Raw genomic sequence first — 19,319 nt, 5'->3', positions numbered from 1 at the left:
ATTCACGTTCATATACGGTCACTGGAAGATCTCTGCGGTATTGCAAAGAAGGTAACTGGCTTTTCATACTTATTATTGTGCAGTTGAATTTCGGACCTACAGTATATGCATTAACAACTCGTATACCTGAAATTTTGGCCGATAATAAATAAGAGCTGTTCTTCAGTGCCTGTAAATTTTGGGCCTTTGATCAATAAATTTCAAACCATACGTCCTGTTTTAGCCAATAAATAAAGCCTGTTTTTGCCAATGTGAAATAATATCATGATATGAAGCTAGAGGGGAGAAATTTTATTCAAAGTACACGAAAGTTTACATGTATACCAAACTGAACTGTTACAATAATTTCTTGTCATGTCTCATTTGTATGAAAAAAATACAAAGGATACATTTGATTGCTTCGCAGTAAAAAGCATCGAGTACATCAGAAGAGTTGCGATAGTGGATACATGTAACGATTTACAAAGTGGAAAGGATCCAAGGGTAAGTCGATACGAAGTTCTTAAAGCACATAGCTTCCAGAGTCTCCATTCTCAAATTCCCTTTAACTTTCCGGCCCCTACTTGCAAAATTTTTTGAAGAAGGCAGCTTGTAGTCCAGCTTGGGAGATAAGTCAGATATAACAAGTACTTGCCAAATGAGTTAGTTTTTGAGGGATTAAGAGAACTCAGCATATATAAAGGAATCAAGCCCGTTTTGATGACTTCGCTCTTGCCACAGATTTCTCATATAGATCTATATACTGTGAAGCTGAAGAATCCCAACTGAAATCTATCTTCATGTTCCTCTGTACAAGCTGCTGCCAACTCTCACTGCTTTTTCTGTAGTGATTGAATGCCCTTTCCAAGGCACTGTTTGCTCCCTAAAGAAGTGTGGATAATGGTCAGACTGGTAGATGGAGTAAGGAAATTATATGCACTTGGGAAACAAGAAGAACAGCTTGGCATTTCTAGAGGTCAAATATAGACTTATCTACCAATGATAAACGATACTTGCTCATCAGCCGTCACAAAGGTAAAACCATTGCGAAAATGAAGCGGAATGGCATCATCGTCAACATCAAAAACACTACAAAATGGAAAAATGAAGAAGATTTATCTAGATTATAGAGGAAAAAAATGTTCAAAGTATTCAACAACAGAATAAATGGGAGCGCCACAATGATTATATACCTGTCATTCAAGCCACCGGTTTTTCTCGCAATAGGTACAGCTCCATATCTCATGGAAATCATCTACAAAAGGATTTCCAAGATACTCTAGATAAATTATATCTCATGTAAAAGCAAAGACAACTCACCAGTGCAAAAAGTGGCATTCTTGTTTTTGCACGTCTACACACAAATTAATCGAGAAACACGGTGCGGAGCATAGGATCCACTCACCATTGGTGCTTAATGGTCACCAGTGAAAACAAAATGGGATTATATTTTTCTGGACAATACCTATTTCACTATTTGTGCAGATCGCCAATAAACTCTCTGTTTCAAAGAGAAGTGGTCACCTCCACATAGGATATGACGCATCAACTGTTATCATTGTTTGTTCTTTACCCATACAGTTTCAACCTATCGAAAATTTAGCCAAAGAGTGCAAAGAGCCATGGATTATACCTGTGTAAGACCACATGGCTCAAAAATTGATGGGATAATGAACATGTCAGACGCTGCATATATGGAGTGGGAGAGAGCCTCATCATACTTCAGTATTAATCAAATGTGAGGGTGACTCTGAAACTGTTTTGCAATACCCTCGAACTCCCTCTACAAAAGAAAGTAGTCGTGTTGAGAGTAAAAGATAAGTACATTAAATTTCTACGATAACCATATTACGAAAAGCTTTGCATTTAACAGCTATACTTTCGTGTTGATTACGCTGCCGAGTGCTGGAAGGATGCAACGCCTCGCCACTCACCACATGTCGATATTGTCCCCACTTACGCCCAAAGGCCCAGGTTGAAAAGCCCCATACCCATGGATGGGCAGGCTTTCGACCTGGGCCTTTGGGTGACGTAAGTGGGGACAGTATTGACATGTGGTGAGTGGTGGGGGTCACAAAGGATGCCCATAAAGTTGCAATCAAGCTACAAAACACTCCAAATATGCTTTTACTAGGTGGAGAGCAATTCTACAAACTCCTCCCGTAGCTCCGGTGTTTAAAATTTGCATACCAAGTAAAATGTATGTATGTATATACCTTGAGACAGAAGGAAACTTACTTGAATATGTTCCACAGGGCTTGAACCCAAAAGTACAAATTGTCCCCCTAACTCCAGCGTACGATATATTGAATGTCTAATAAGATGTACACCCTTCTGTGCCACTAACCTTGTTATGCAACCAACCTAGTTTGAAATAGATCAAAGAACTCAGGTGGGAACACTACAACGAATTTTTTAATCCAAAAAAATCAGAATATAATAAGGATACTAAATCATATACTTAGGAAGAGATTTACAGTTTTACTATGGTTACATATAAAAAAGAACGTCTTTAGCAACAATAGTTGAATTGCACATAATGGTGGACTAAAAGATATTTTACACTTTACCAAGTAGAAAAAAAAATGGACAAGAAGATACCATGACTTGGCAATAAAGAAATTAATAAAAAATCTAGACAAAACTTCTTACAGTAATCTTTTTATGATTTTCATGGACAACTTAAGATGTTACAATACTGTCCCTCTTTCCTGATATGAAGATCAACCAAGTCCATTAAAAATTTAGAATGAGTTATTACGATACTGATGTTGATATATTGCATACCTTATCGGACACCAAAAAGATAAATGATATATTGTAGTAGGATGCTGAAGAATGATACTTACCAGTGGCTGTGTGGAGTCAGCAGAGGAAAGTTTTAGATTCTTTCTCAAAGTTTCTTTATTTTCCATTTTCCCTTGAAGATCATCGGCATTGTATTGGACTTTAAGAAAATCATCAGTCAACGGGTCCCATGAATTAGTATCAATTCCATTAAGAACACCAACAAACTTTTTGGAGTAAGAATTCAATGTTGTATGAAGGCCACGTCCACCCTATTTTAAAAGAAGTGTATGATTACATAAAGGTAAAAGTGTAAAACCATGCGTGTCCTCAAACTATTTTATGCAAACAATTCATTACTATTGCAAAGTTGATGCCTGGAAAATCGTGGGAATTTGATAGTGACTGGCATCAAACCATTACCAAATTTGTAGTCAGTATGATTCATAAATCTAATGAAAAGGATGCTAAACATATACTGCATCTAAAATCTATCATTGGCTGCAGAATCAAACTTCTAACATCTGAGGTATGCACCTCTATAATAATCTATGATCCAATGACCAATAGCTTGAAATTTTAACATTATGCACCAATCTGGAACATCACTCTGATTGACATTACCACTTTAGACTAGAAGCTACTTCATCTCTTAATGGATTCATATCAGGGTAAACAGAAAGTGCTTTATCTCAATTTGTAGTTGATACAATTAAGGTTATTTGTTGGTCAAATGAGAATAAAAAATGAACTTCGGAAGTCTGAGCAAAAAATATCCACCCAATATAAGCTCTAGAATCTCTTCTGTGACTATTTTCAAATTCTGGAGCAACTTGTATATTCTTTGAGCCTTAGAAGCACAAAGGCTCATAGTATCAATATATTAAAGTCTTGGAGAATAGTCATTTCAATCACATTATAGCATGCAGCAAATTGGAAGTTAAAAACTAGAATAAATAAAAGCAAAAACTGAACATAATTTACAAACTGCTACATCATTCATACCTCTGCAGTCTGCACCTCTTGAGCATATGTAGGAGAGATTGTAGTTACTATATTAGAGAACACCACTGCACCCTGCCATATACTGACAATAAGGAGAGAATAAAAAAAGTCAGCACCACGTCTTTACAAAGGAATCTTTGAAGTCCTTGACTTTAATAGATTGAATAATATATTCTAGTAGCATGAAAATTATATTTGGTCTCAGAATCTCTCAGCCAAAAAGGGAGATGGTATAAGACGCTCGACGTATGTCTTGGACTCTCAATTCAAGTTTCTAATGATATCCCTCAGCCAAAAGGATTTGTTTTATCAGTCTGTAACATCTAAAGATTCTTTTACCTTCACAGGATTAACTCTGTCATGTGCTGAATTATCTTGCATCCTATCTGGTCTATTTAGCTGTGAAACATCGAGCCCACAAGAAGCCAACTCTGAAGCCGGTGCACTCCCTTGATATTCAAAATTGTGGCACGTAAAGCAAATTCTTGCCGAATTTATAGACCCTTGGGTGCATATATATCCCAATAAAGTGGTGCCTAGGAAAGCAAGACAAATTTTTAAGAAAAACATCAAAACAGAATATGATATTTGTAGTAAAAAATAAAATATAAAACATAATTATGATACTAAATTTTGTCAGCCCTTACAACAAAAGCAGTCTGCCAATCATGGCAATGGAGTATGTCTGGTTTTTTTTCCAGCTTGAAGAATCAACTCAAGTGCTGCATGGCTAAAATATGAGAAGTGTTTAAAATCATCATGTTCCCCATAAATTTGACCTCCTCCAAAAGAACTTAGCTGGATGTTGAGGCTCAATAAAGCAGACAGGAAGGCCTGCATTGTCAAACTTTTCTCAAAACGGAGCATTTTCAGGCACACACATACACATAGGATAAAGTCATATCCAATAGGTCGGGCACACGCTACTGTAATCAACAACAACCCCTTTAATGGATACACCATTTGTTTAAATATGTAACTATCCATATCTCTACAACTAGTATAGCCTATAATGATCGTGGCCTCTTAAATTCATCCGGGTTATTTTCTTACGCATAATACTCCTGGATGAATAATAAAATCAGATGCCCAGATATTTATTAATGAGGACTACTTTGTCTTTTTATGCCTTTATAAATTTTCAGTACCGATATTGTCCTTAAATAAAAATATTGCTTAACACCTTTGAATAGGAGCAATCAGTCTTTTCATATGGCGGTATATTAAAAAACCAATTACACGCCATTTTAAATTGTACGTCTTACTATAAATGTCATTTAATTAGTAATAATTTGGTTATTTAATAAGACCGTTAAGAAAAGGAAAAGTCTAACGGAGAGAATACTAAGCGATTCTTTTCCTTTCTCTCCCATCTCTTCTGTTTCTCATATTTTTTTCTACTCTCATTCTTTTAATTTTGGGTTTCTCCCCGTAAGACTAGGGGTGCAAGTGGATATCCAAATATTCGAATCCGATTCGAATTCGTATTCGAAAAATCGAATATTATCCGAAAATTTCATATTCGGATTCGGATACTGACATATCCGCATCCGATAATATCCGATCCGATTTAAAAAATTAATAGTTATTATATATAATTAATTTATTCATTTTTTATTGTACAAAATATTATATAAAATCATAAACTAATAATATAAAACTATAATAACAAAATAATAATAATAAATGACAAATATAATATTTATACTAGTTTTTATAGTGGTAAAATGAATTATTCAAAACAAATAAAATTTTAATTAATTTTAATTTTTTGATCGGATATTATCCGATATCCGTTTCGGATATCCGAAATCGGATTCGGATACAGCCATATCCGCATCCGAACCTATCCGTTTGCACTCCTACATAAGACCAAAGGAAAAAAAAAAAGTAACCATCTATCGCTGGTGATCCGAATGGATTAGAAGCATTGAGTTAAATCAGCAGAGCACATGCGCATTGAAAGGAATGCACTATTTTCTACTTTGTCAAGTTGCATATTCTCTTCCTTACATTTTATCAATCTTTGATTGATGAACACGTTTTTTATATTATAGAAAACACTCTAAGTGTCAATTTTTATTTTTGATTTTTCTTCTTTCTACTATTTCCACAATCATGAAGATGATCTTGCTGCTTTAAAGTTGGAAATTGGGTATCATAAAAAAAAATGATAATCGAGAATATGACATGAAGCTTGATTTGATTGAAGTGTTCTGATTGTCCGAACATTCTGAAATGAGTTTGATAAATCTTGAGAAGTTTTTATTTTCTTTTTGATTTTTTTTTTGTTGAGATGTATAGTAGAATTGAAGTTCTACATTTGCTGAGGAAGAAGTTACTCAATCCTTTCAGGTGCTTTGAATTTTGTCCCTACTATAATTGGACTTTGGCTCTCTTAGAGGATGGTTGAAGAAGATGAATCATGGACTCGGCAATTGCGAGTCAACTGGCTCAATCATGGTATGATTTTAGGACATCTTAATGTTTTCGTACCGTCCTCAATGTATTCTTTCATCATTAGCATTTTAGTATACCTTTGGATTTCTGAAGTCTGAAATTGCTAGAATGTTTTGAAGCATATTTGATACTGAATTCAGGCTTGGATAATTCTAATGTTGTCTGTTGTAAAACTATACATGATCCAAGACTGAATGGCATTATGTATGCTGAAAGTAGAGTAGGAAGCGCAAGGTTTTTTTCCCAAAGTATAATGGGATGAGATCGCAAGAACACTGAATCATACCCATTTCTAGGCACAAAGAAATGGAGCAATGGGTGCTTAGGTGAGTTTCTTATTTTGGCTTGATGAATTTATTTGTGTCCCCTGTTCAATTAAGGACTGGAAATTGAAATGGTATACATAATCCGTTAAATAGCTTAGGCGAGAATGAAGTTGAATAATGAAAATTAAAAGTGAGTTGACGGTAAATTAAATTGGTGGCTTTACTTTCTACGTTTGTATGGTGAAGAACATTGAATTTTGTGTTTTTTAAACCTAACTAAATTATTACGCTCAAAACATATATGAGATTAGGCAGATTTTTGTGTAATTATTTATTGGAGTGGAAAATCGAGAACGCGAGAAAATGCCAGCGATGTATTTACAAGTTTACGGTTTCTGTTTTTCTTCCAGGCATATGATTTATGTGTTTCTATGAAACATAAATGTCATGTCAAGAACTAGGATATAAGGGAGTTTCTAGGCGATATCTATGTGAGTGTGAGAAGGGACTGTTGCTACTGAAGAATGAGAAAGCAAGGAAAGTGATATTCTCCTCATCTTTTTCAAATTGTTTAGTGGTAGAGGAAAAATGGGGCTTCTATTTAGTGGGTTTTAATCAATCAATCATTGTATTTGTGATCTCTTATTGGAATTGATCTTTTTTGTAATGGTTCTTATTTTCATTAACGTTATTGTTGAATTGGTAGTGTTATAGCATTTATGTGACTTGCGATAACTGGTTTCTTTTATGTGGAGTGTGTTAATACCCCCCACCCAATTTTCCTTTTGCAATTCTGCCGGTACATGTTCTATCTGGGGAAGATTTGCATCATTCAGTTAGAGTACACAGATGCAAAAGAAAGTCTTCTGCAAGCAGCTCGCAAAGCACTTGGCTTCCGAGTCCAGTGCAACAAATGGGCTGTGATAGTACAGCTACTGTTGGGGGAAATTCCTGAGAGGATTGTGTTCATGCAGAAAGGAATGAAGAAGGCTTTGAGGCCATACTTTGAGCTTACAAATGTAAGTCGGGGGTCATTTAAGATATTCTTTCCTCTTAAACACAAACATGCTTAATTCTATTCTGTATTTCTAAGCATTAAGTCACTCGAGTGGTCTAAAGGCTTATTATTTATTATTATTAATTTTTTGTGTATTCTAAAAAACTTTCTGCCTTGTGATATTGGAGTTTGGAGAGGTCTGGGGACTCCCCCCTTCCAAAAGAGTAACTTCAAGTCCTGGCATGCATTGATTCCTTCTGGTCGATGGGATGTGTTTGCCTTTTCATTTTTCCAACTTTTCTAAAATTTAAAAGAACATATCCATATTGGCAAATGGATGACATGTACTGTCTTAGTTAGGATCTTGACATATTATACCCTGGATCTGAACCCTTCAATTGTTTGTAAGAGTTTAGTGTGTCTGCTGAGGAGTCATTAGTTATATGCCTTACCTTTATAAGTGTGATTCTTGTGGAGCTAACCGATGTGGAATGTATTTTTCAGGCTGTTCGTGTGGGAGACTTGGAGCTGTTCAGAAATGTTGCAGACAAGTTTGCAAGCACTTTCAATTCAGATCGAACCCACAACTTGATTGTTAGGCTGCGACATAATGTCATAAGGACAGGGTTACGTAACATCAGCATCTCTTATTCGCGTATCTCACTAAAAGATGTTGCTGAAAAATTGAGGTTGAATTCTGAGAATCCTGTTGCCGATGCTGAGAGCATTGTGGCTAAGGCGATTCGAGACGGTGCAATTGATGCTACAATAGATCATGCAAATGGGTAGATGGTATCAAAGGAAACTGGAGATGTATACTCTACAAATGAGCCTCAGTTTGCATTCAACTCGAGGATTGCCTTCTGCCTCAACATGCACAATGAGGCCGTGCGTGCCCTGAGGTTCCCGCCGAACAACCAAAAGAAGGAGAAGGAAAGTGCTGAGAAGAGGAAAGAGAGACAACAAAAGGAACAGGAACTTGCAAAGCACATTGCCGCGGAGGATGATGACTATTTTTAGTTGGGCTTGGCCTTTGCCATCACCTTGATGTTTCCTTTAGCCATTTAATTTGAACCAGCTTAATTTGTGGTGAGGATGCACTGTTTCCTTGGATTAATTACTATGGTGGAATTACCCTTTTGCTGTTTTATGTTGGTCTAATATTGTTGTGGAGCTAACCGATGTGGAATGTATTTTTCAGGCTGTTCGTGTGGGAGACTTGGAGCTGTTCAGAAATGTTGCAGACAAGTTTGCAAGCACTTTCAATTCAGATCGAACCCACAACTTGATTGTTAGGCTGCGACATAATGTCATAAGGACAGGGTTACGTAACATCAGCATCTCTTATTCGCGTATCTCACTAAAAGATGTTGCTGAAAAATTGAGGTTGAATTCTGAGAATCCTGTTGCCGATGCTGGGAGCATTGTGGCTAAGGCGATTCGAGACGGTGCAATTGATGCTACAATAGATCATGCAAATGGGTAGATGGTATCAAAGGAAACTGGAGATGTATACTCTACAAATGAGCCTCAGTTTGCATTCAACTCGAGGATTGCCTTCTGCCTCAACATGCACAATGAGGCCGTGTGTGCCCTGAGGTTCCTGCCGAACAACCAAAAGAAGGAGAAGGAAAGTGCTGAGAAGAGGAAAGAGAGACAACAAAAGGAACAGGAACTTGCAAAGCACATTGCCGCGGAGGATGATGACTATTTTTAGTTGGGCTTGGCCTTTGCCATCACCTTGATGTTTCCTTTAGCCATTTAATTTGAACCAGCTTAATTTGTGGTGAGGATGCACTGTTTCCTTGGATTAATTACTATGGTGGAATTACCCTTTTGCTGTTTTTATGTTGGTCTAATATTGTTGTGGAGCTAACCGATGTGGAATGTATTTTTCAGGCTGTTCGTGTGGGAGACTTGGAGCTGTTCAGAAATGTTGCAGACAAGTTTGCAAGCACTTTCAATTCAGATCGAACCCACAACTTGATTGTTAGGCTGCGACATAATGTCATAAGGACAGGGTTACGTAACATCAGCATCTCTTATTCGCGTATCTCACTAAAAGATGTTGCTGAAAAATTGAGGTTGAATTCTGAGAATCCTGTTGCCGATGCTGGGAGCATTGTGGCTAAGGCGATTCGAGACGGTGCAATTGATGCTACAATAGATCATGCAAATGGGTAGATGGTATCAAAGGAAACTGGAGATGTATACTCTACAAATGAGCCTCAGTTTGCATTCAACTCGAGGATTGCCTTCTGCCTCAACATGCACAATGAGGCCGTGTGTGCCCTGAGGTTCCTGCCGAACAACCAAAAGAAGGAGAAGGAAAGTGCTGAGAAGAGGAAAGAGAGACAACAAAAGGAACAGGAACTTGCAAAGCACATTGCCGCGGAGGATGATGACTATTTTTAGTTGGGCTTGGCCTTTGCCATCACCTTGATGTTTCCTTTAGCCATTTAATTTGAACCAGCTTAATTTGTGGTGAGGATGCACTGTTTCCTTGGATTAATTACTATGGTGGAATTACCCTTTTGCTGTTTTTATGTTGGTCTAATATTGTTACTGTATTATTTAGGATTAGGCACTAAACATTTTGTGAGGTTTCAACTTGATTTTCTAAAATTTGTCAAATTGGTGGTGTTTCATTCCTCTCCTTCCTCTGCTTCTTTTGGTTGGGAATGTTTTTATTGATGCAATTTTAAAGTTCTGCAGTATTGGTGGTCATACATAAGGGACGGCAAATGGCTTCCACAACGTCATATTCTCCACAGCATTTATGTAAACCAATTTTCGTAAACAATTACAACGGTGATGCCCAACACTTGGCTAGGAATAGGATTGTAAGAATTGAAACGGAAACCTTTTGAAGATTGATAATTTCTGGTGGTACTGAGTAGAAAGTAGAAACTAGAAAACATCATTCCGATAGGGGTAATTATGTATCATTTTATATGTAACTAATTATTTTTTCTTCTGTTCCAATTGAATGATGCATGTAACTAAAATTTATGTGCATGCCCACCCCATTTTTTTTTTACATGACTGCAAATCCTGATATTTTTTTTGTTTTATTAAATCCAACATTTATTTGAGAGAATTTTTTTTTAGTTATGCAGATTGCGGAACTAAAGATCCTTAAAAGAAATTTCATTAACAGAGTGAGTCAAGAACTTTTATCAAAATTCTTTGGACAAATAAAAGAGTGAGTCCATCACAAGTAGAATCTTTGTGTTAATGTGTTGATAGATTGGAGGTCACTATCTAAATCCAACTTTTATATGAACTGCAGGTTTCCAAACGTTATGGAGTTGCAACATAAAACTCAACACCACCACTTCTGCCTTGCTTAGACTTTGGATTCTTTAGTTACTATACATTAGACAAATGCACAAAGTCTCGCTCTTATTTGTGTGCACTACATGCACATAGTGTACTACAATTTGTGTACTGCGGAAATATTATGTAATCTTGAAGTGTTAGGGACGTGAACCCGAAGAGTTTGTTGATGACTATAGAAGAGAGAAGGTCACTGTTGATGGGATTATTTGACCCGCATGCATATAGTCTAATGTGTATTAAACTGGAATACTATGAATTTTTTTATTATATTATATATCCATTTGCATATGAATATTGTAGTAGTTTATTGTTCATATATCCATATTATCACTTAAAATTATAGCGATAAAAAAAAGACATTGAATGTGTAGACAAAATAAATGATTTTGTTTTAACTGATAAATTAATTATGTTGTTTCAAAATTTTCTCCCATACTAAGTGCTAAGAAGATGGTACAGTTACTAGGCAATTACAAGTATCTTAGATAAGTTGAATGTTAACATTGAACAAACACATCCCAAGACTTTGAGATTTTGACGCCCAGAGGGCGTGCATATTAGCTATATTTATAATCCATCCAGAATATACATGTTCTTTGCATATAGCATTCAATAGCATACTAATTGGTAGGTATATTAAATTAGCATACAAGTACATACATACTATAATTGGTTCCTTTGGAAGGAAAATGTGTGCAGTAATAGAGGGGCAGATGGCATGGTCGCATAAATAGAGTGTAAATAAAGGGAGTTTGAAAGGGGACAACAAAAGACAGATATCAAAATGTTAAAGAAGGAAAGGCGGGAAAATAGAGGCTTTATCGTACTTTTTTGTGTTTCAAATTCGCAATATCATAACGTTCCATTGGTAAGTTGGTTATCAACAAAGACCTTCCAAATGAGACCAGTCATGCACACCAAATTCCAAAAACGAAAAAACTAAAACTAAAAAACAAAAATAAAAATGAAGTGTTCAGCACTCAGTAATACGAGTTGGAATCTAGGATATAGTGAATACCTTCAACAACTCCAACCCAAACTTTATTTTTAAAGAATCATCCATCAAAATAAGACTAGCACCATATCCAAGGCCTGCATGAACAGTTCAATCTCTAATCTAAACCTTCCAAATTAAAAAAGAAAAAGTAACCATGTCACTGTTTTGCGTGAAAATCATTATTCAGAAGAAACAAAAACCTGCGTGTCATACCCTCAAGTCAGTAACACGGTCATATTCCATGCAGTCATATTTGGGGATAACAATTTCCACAAGATGTCCCTTCTTTTGTAATGCTTTACCAAGACCAGACACAACATCCCCTAAACCTCCAACCTATTGAAGAGGCAATCAACAGATTATAATTTGGAAAAAACAATCCAAGTAATATTAACCAGCTAATGAATTCAAAATATTTGCTAACTAATACTATAAAAATAGTAAATTTTATGAAAATTATTATCATCAAAGAAGGTCCTATAAAATTGAATTCTATAAGAAAGATCTATGATCCCGTATAGGGTATCTAGAGCTCCGTATAACAAACAATATAAGACCTGGGGTTGCTCCACTCATTGTCAATCGGTTTTAAGTTGGATACCCAAAACTAATAGAACATCATTGCAAAATCGTATTGCGCCTATCTGTTAGAAAATAAAGTGAGACTAAATTTACCTTTGCTACAGGTGCCATCTCTGCTGCAATATGAATAATATGCAATCCTTGACTGCATATACCAACACAAAGCATGAAAAACGCCAGATATGTGTATATGCATCCTTATAAAAGCTTTATATTTATTGCTTGCATTGAAAAGAAATAAATACTGCATACCTTGTTGGTGATGCTATCAACCTAAGAAAGGTTGCCACGATTTCAGTTTCGTTTTTTTTTTTGCAAGCCAAGTAGGCATCGTAAATCCGTGTCTCTTTTCCATGCCATTTCTCCCAACAACTCTGCATCATTGGATGATATTTTCTTCTCAAGAAACCAACCATCAATCATAAGCAATATACGACTCCAAAACTCCCACGGCATATCAATAACAGGTTCATCCGACGCCTTTCTCTTGCTTTCCTCTTTCAGATTATTAAGTACATCTTGAAATTCCTGAACCAATTCCTGGTATAACTGAACATGAGAATGTATCTCTTCATCAGATCTTTGGAGGCTCTCTTCTAAATGTCTTATTTTCTGTTGCATTTTTGTAGATGATGATAGATGCAACTTTGCTTCTTCCAAAGATTCTTCCAAACTATCAACCTTCTTCCGGAACTCGTGATTTTGTTGCAGAACGGAAATAGCTTCATCAGCTTGTTTCGCAGCCTTATTAATCAGTTCTTGTAGACTTCCAACCTTTACCCACAGGTCCTTGCATTCAAGTTTTAGGGGAGAGAGTTTTAACAGATCAACCTGAGCAACTACAAGTCTAGATTCCAAGTTCTTTAGGGTAGCCTGCAAAGACACACATTCACTCTCTAATGCTATAACGCGCTGATCTGTTTCATTGACGTTACTTAATTGCTCTTGAAGTAGTCATATATCATCCTTCAGGGACATGTTTTCTTTTCTTAATAACCTGAGTTCCTTACTTAGAGAATTGAAGCTACCATTATCCTTATTCGAAACTATGTTCTTCTCATCGATACCCTCCTTACTACCCTCAGTAGCTCCCTTTTCAGACAATTCACTCTTCAATTTCTCCAATTGACTTTCAAGGAGTTCCACATGTATCTTTTCTTGTGCTGCGACCTTAATTCGTGCATCGGTTTCTGCCAACCTCATCTCCAAGGTGTTAACATCTTCTTGCAAAGCCTCCTTTTCAATAAGAATCTTATCAAGATCTTCCTAGTGTACAAACCCTTGCTTATTTGAGAAGTAAAATATCTAACAATATTCCAAAAAAAAATATAGAAATTAGTTTCTCAATGAAAGAAAATAAATTTCAACAGAAAGACAAACTTTAATAACCCTCTAGTAGCCTAGCAGAGAAGAATGGCTACTTTTATCATTCTTATCAAATCCCCAAGTTGAACATGTTCTCCATTGTGAGCATTCTCAATCTGAACAGAACAAAACTCCCATTAATTCAATGAAACCCACTTCAGGGAACAATCAGGTAGCAGTAATTAACAAAAGCACATTATAAGAGGGCAGAACATGCAAAAAATCATTTCAATTTCTGATATACTAGGCTTCAACGTGGTATGGTTTATCAGTATACTAAAATTGGAAAGCCTATGTGCACACAGATACACTGTAAAACTAAGGTACAAAGAATATTAATTCCATCCACTAACTCATGATGATGTTAATCCTGCACAATTCAATAATATTTTGCAGTATGGTAAGAATGCTTCACTCCAGGTTCTATATATAAGAGTTTAGACGTCTCGCTCAAAATGATTTCGAGGGACGGATCAATTATTTCAAAGAGTTGACTTCAGGTCCAACCAAGTAGTAGTATATCATGTGCTTTAATTGCCAAACAGAAACTTAGGACACCTAACAGACTGTATTGACTGGTTTTAAGAACTACTTAGCCATGATTAATGGAAATGTCTGATCTGCTCCATCCGTTCCTGTTGTGAACTTGAGGTATGGTCTACTGTAGAACTCTTAACATTGAGGCTCCTATCATTTGACTGGAATTCTTCATCAATCGAAATTTCTCTATATGAACTTGTACATTCTATGTCACTTTTAACTTCAGTGCTTTCATCGCCAATGTTTTCACAGGGTGAATCTGCAGTTTCACCGTCTGCATCAGTATTATTCTCATCACAACTTGACTGGAAACTCTCATTCACTGGTAGTTGTCCAGGAGAGACTTTCTTTGCCTGTTGCGTCTTATTTCGGAAGCTGAAAAAATTGTAATATTTCACCAATTGAGCACATAAAAGAAAAATAGATGAACTAAAATTCTAAAAGCACAAAAACATCAAAATACAATTTATACAAACATTCTACTTTGCTTCGAACAACCAAAAGTCATAAATAGTGAGACGGATATAAAAAACAGATAGATGAGAAGCTAAAAGAAGCCAGGAACCCACTGAATCCAAATAAAAAGTATACGTACAAGCCAGTTCTTTCATGTCAAAGCTGCGAAAATATATAGAGACTTCAAGAAGTTCTTTGAACAGGATGACTAACTTATTTTCATTTTGAAAAGATAGGTTCCATTGAAGCATACTCTGTTTTGCAGAACGCAAAATCAATGACTTCTCAGTCCCACTATAACCACCTCTGGAGTTTGCCTTTAAGTGCTGATTCACCAAATCTTGTTAATCTTTCTATCTTTTGTGTTGCTCAATTTTTTAAGTATTTCCTTAATCTTTTTAATCTGCAGCTTGGAAATTGTGAAGCCGTTGCATCAGGCCATATAGACTAACCATCTTTTCCAAAGTGTTCCATCCATCTTGAAACCGTAGCCCCTACTGCTACTACATCTAACTTTCTAAACAACATTTACTTTATGGTAAAATTTTAAGAATGCATTGATAGGCCTAGTAATTTGTTCATTACTACTGATATACAAAAGAAATGAGATTGCCCAGGCACCAACGTGCACTCCCTGTCTTCGGAGTAAACCCAATCCACTTGTTAATCTGTAAATTTCCTTACAATAGCAGGCTAATAAGGTTTGCTACTAGAGCATTTGAGCTCCATAAGAAGCTTCGTGGTCATGAATGATGTGCTTCGCAACTAAGCTGACTATGGCAATATGTCGACCAAAATTTTCTTCCATAAATCTTCAGCAAAGTCCAGTAAATTCTATATAACGTAAATTCCCCATTTAACAATAAAGGAATAACCTAAAGGCTGAAATCTTTATTGAGGTAACTAAAGCACCTCCAAAGTGAACAATGTACCGCATAGTCGAGATCTCTAAACTTAAAACAGATCTGATGAGAGACACCACAAGTTCCTGAATGATCTAGTGAAAGAGTTCCTACCAGTACCAATGTTAGACATTGTACAAGGCAAATTTGTATCCCAAATTCATCCCACTTGAACCATAATAAAGAAACACAGAGACGTCACATTTTACAAAACCATGGAACCATTATGCTCTTAAGTTTAGGATGCAGTCGGGATTTCTGCTAAAATCTGTTCATAACTGATAATGACCACTTTTATCAAGTAAAAAGCATATCTAAAAGATAAATTCTGCAATTCCACATAGGAACACAAGTATTTTCAGTTCACTTTTAATCACTTTGAGTAATAATAACAACCCCATTAAGTTCTTGAGACTAAAGTACAAAAAGAACCAATAGATTTCTAACAAAAACAAAGAATGCCTATTAACCCATTGTGTATAAAGTATATAACATTCAATCAACAATTTCTAACTACCAAATGCACAAAACAAAACAGCCCCATTGCTTATTACAATCAATCAAAAACAAATCTTTAATTGCAACAAAATAAATAAAAAAACAAGAAGTACCTCAAATTTCTCTGCCGCATCTTGCAAGAAGTGAGTATTAACCGAGGAGAAGAAGTGGGCAAGCGTTCATTTGAATGGTTATAGCTAAGACCACGCCAACTATGATGACTAATAAAGAAAGTTGAAGACTTTGTTGCCATGAAAGCCTTCTCAAACAATCCACATTTCGTTTAATAGTTTCTTCTAAATCATACCCGAGAACATAAGCTCGTTTCTCAAACATCTGAGCCAAAATCTTCTTTGGAATCCCTAAAGAAACCAAGTAATCCACAATCGGCTTAATAACAGTCCCCACTCTCATTCCAAGCAAATAAGGATATTGCGTGACCATCGGTCCAATATCCCTAGGCTAACACCAATACTCACAAGATACGCACACAACTGAAGTACTCATCGTACCGTTGAGCTTAAACCCTAAAAGCTCAGGATACTTCTGTAAAACATAACCAATATTCTGCTTATCGACATCAAGACCTCGAAGAAACTTAACAACAGGAACAAGTTCAACAACCACACTAGCATGTAAAACTTGTGGATAGTTCTTAACAAACTCACCCATATTTGACCTTTTAATCCCAATTTTCTCTCAATAGCCTAAAACAGGAATAATATTTTTCCTAACCCTACACCCTAACATTAATGGATACTCATTAATATCATCAATGGTCAATCCAATCTTTTGCAAAAACTCAACTCTTTCTTTCATAACTTCTACTATTGATGGTAATTCTAAATGTTCTAACTCGTCAGGAACAATGCCCAAGTTCTTTAAATAGTCACAAATAATAACCCTTGACACTAATATATGCAACGGTAAGTAAGAAGTTATGAGAAGAACAAAAGAAAGGTAAAAAAAATACAATCATGGAAAAAATGCTACCTACTGTATCAAATATCCATATAATAAAACATGCCTTGACATGTCATTCAACTTTGTGCCACACTCTATAACAGTTCCTACTTGCTACCTTTAACCGTGCCTTCTTTTATGTTTGAACTCACTCCACAGTCAACTTGTGAACCCACAGTCCAATCCAATCTAATATACTGATAAGTTAAAGAATCCATCACATTCAACAATGTATTCACATAAGCAAAGCATACATAATATGACCTGTTTTCACATGACCAAGGTCTTGGGTATCTAATACCATGTGATTTCCAGTTTCCCCCTCTGAAGGTTTTTAAAACAAGTTCGTTACAGTAACGAAAGTCAATAATGAATATCATTGGTACAGATGACAAGGCTAAATTTAAAAAAACTAGCTGATTTTAAATTCTAATCTAGCTACGAAGAAGGTCCCTTTCTCTATGTACATGTTTGTTTCCTGTGATTTTGGAAGTGCACATACAATCATGTGTAGCAGTATCTATTACATGATTATTTGTTGTAAATTGTATCAGTTTTAGTTTTAACTTCTTTTGCTATGAAACCTGTTCATGAAATCAGCACCACACAAGGCTACACTCGAACTACTATAACAAACAATTATTTATACAGCTAGCTAATTAACATGCCATTTAAAGTTAGAATTGTGCTGGTAGCACGTTCTCTATAAGCAAGGGTTTAAATTCTGCAAACTAAGTTGTTATGGAACAATAAATTATTTGTCTCAAATGTATCTCCTTTACAGAGCAAAAAACCACTAAGCACATAAACATATAGGAACACTATATATTCCAAGAGTGCTTAACTAGGTCTACCAAGCAAGAGTGCAATCAGATACTATATATTCAGTTTCCTACTTGATATATTTGTTTAAGAATCACACAGCAACTAACATTCCAATCCAATCTAATGTACTGATAAGTTACAAAAAGAATCCATCAGTACAATCAAATTAGACTGACAACATACCAGTTTCAATATATGCAGCTCACAAGAAGCCAAAGTTTAACAAAAGGACTTCAGCCATCCTTTGAGATATTAACAGACCCTACATGCTTTGAGATATTAACAGACCTTAGTTATTGCAATCCAAATAAAATGAAACGAGGAAAAAGAGTATGGACCAAAAACGTTTCATTATAAAACCACAAACACAATGTGTGTGGACCAGGTCCAAAGAAGGGAACAGTTAAGCTTCCTAGTGATGGAGCAATGTCCAACTCAAGGTGTGGAGACATATTACTGACATGTGACGGTGATACAAGGTCTGTCCTATTCAAGAACTAAAAGCTAACCTAGCAGGCCTACAAATTGCAAACTGATTAAACAGAAGAAGGTGGTGGTAGATACAGATTGTCAAAGAGCTGTTCAGAGCCTGAATAAACATGAGAATTCACCATGGTACTGCCACAATGTCACAGCTGCTATTCATGATTTAGTGAGCTGCTTCACTGTAGTCACTTTACATGTGTATATAGAGAAGCAAATACAGCTGCAGGAAGGGGTCTGCCTAATATAAGCCTAAGCCTTATTACAACCAAAAAACATCTATTAAGTATTTTAACTTAGCAGTCGTGCATTTTGCAATGCGCATTAGACAAACCTTACGTACTTCCTGACCTACAAAGTAAAAGCTCTTTCTAGCAAAACATATCTCCTTATATATTCAGAGTCTGTTTGTTTCGTGACATCTACTACAACCAGTGTTATCAAAGTCACTCGAGTTGAGTCGTAATTCAATAGATTAGAATCGTACCAGGAAATTGTTAATGACAGTAATCGGTAAAAAATCGGGATTCGAATCGCAAAATCATAGGAATCGGAAATAATAATGATTCCTTCGATCCAAAAAAACAGCAACAGTACAGAACAAGAAAAGAAGAAAATAGAAAATAGAAGATAGAAAGAAGAAAGAAGAAGATAGAAGATAGAAAGAAATTAGAGAACTTACCAGGTACGTTTTCATACACTTCTTCTTCTTCTTCTACTTCTTCTTCTTCTATTCTCCTTTCTTTTCTTTTTTTTCTGGTGTGGTCTCCTCCTTCTCGATTTTTTTTTCTTGCGAAGGGTTTATATGGGTTATATACTTATATGGACCTGGGTTAGACCTGGGTGGGTCAGATCCATATAACTTAAGACCA

At 35.9% G+C, this 19,319-nt stretch overlaps 1 protein-coding gene and 1 pseudogene across 4 annotated transcripts; one reads left to right on the top strand and one right to left on the bottom strand.

Moving 5' to 3' along the window:
* Nucleotides 1-270: 270 nt before the first annotated feature.
* Nucleotides 271-16,848, bottom strand: LOC147474531 (putative starch synthase 4, chloroplastic/amyloplastic; annotated as a pseudogene). The gene is made up of 16 exons (XR_015209660.1): nucleotides 16,689-16,848; nucleotides 16,484-16,538; nucleotides 14,443-14,695; nucleotides 12,668-13,681; nucleotides 12,509-12,560; nucleotides 12,047-12,169; nucleotides 11,855-11,928; nucleotides 4,419-4,605; nucleotides 4,111-4,307; nucleotides 3,772-3,843; nucleotides 2,829-3,038; nucleotides 2,218-2,343; nucleotides 1,613-1,762; nucleotides 1,173-1,234; nucleotides 993-1,068; nucleotides 271-862 (listed from the first exon to the last, which is right to left on the bottom strand). The product of XR_015209660.1 is annotated as a putative starch synthase 4, chloroplastic/amyloplastic (transcript).
* On the top strand, nucleotides 5,603-10,128 carry LOC147474532 (putative 26S proteasome non-ATPase regulatory subunit 3). Of its 3 annotated transcripts, none has more exons than XM_086581726.1 (4): nucleotides 5,603-7,516; nucleotides 7,999-8,583; nucleotides 8,696-9,280; nucleotides 9,394-10,128. In XM_086581726.1, the coding sequence occupies exons 1-2, from the start codon at nucleotides 7,301-7,303 to the stop codon at nucleotides 8,281-8,283; spliced, it is 501 nt and encodes a 166-aa protein (XP_086437852.1). In that variant the 5' UTR covers nucleotides 5,603-7,300; the 3' UTR covers nucleotides 8,284-8,583; nucleotides 8,696-9,280; nucleotides 9,394-10,128. The 3 variants fall into 3 exon arrangements, with proteins under 3 accessions (XP_086437852.1, XP_086437853.1, XP_086437851.1); XM_086581727.1 differs by lacking the exon at nucleotides 9,394-10,128 and having other exon boundaries at nucleotides 5,603-6,234; nucleotides 6,908-7,516; nucleotides 8,696-9,118; XM_086581725.1 differs by lacking the exon at nucleotides 9,394-10,128 and having other exon boundaries at nucleotides 5,603-6,557; nucleotides 6,908-7,516; nucleotides 8,696-9,118.
* Nucleotides 16,849-19,319: the final 2,471 nt, after the last annotated feature.

Source organism: Coptis chinensis, chromosome 9, assembly GCF_015680905.1.
Source record: "Coptis chinensis isolate HL-2020 chromosome 9, ASM1568090v1, whole genome shotgun sequence".
In the NCBI taxonomy this organism is placed as follows: domain Eukaryota; kingdom Viridiplantae; phylum Streptophyta; class Magnoliopsida; order Ranunculales; family Ranunculaceae; genus Coptis; species Coptis chinensis.
Note: the sequence above shows the minus strand (reverse complement) of the source record. Positions and strands in the feature narration are given on the sequence as shown.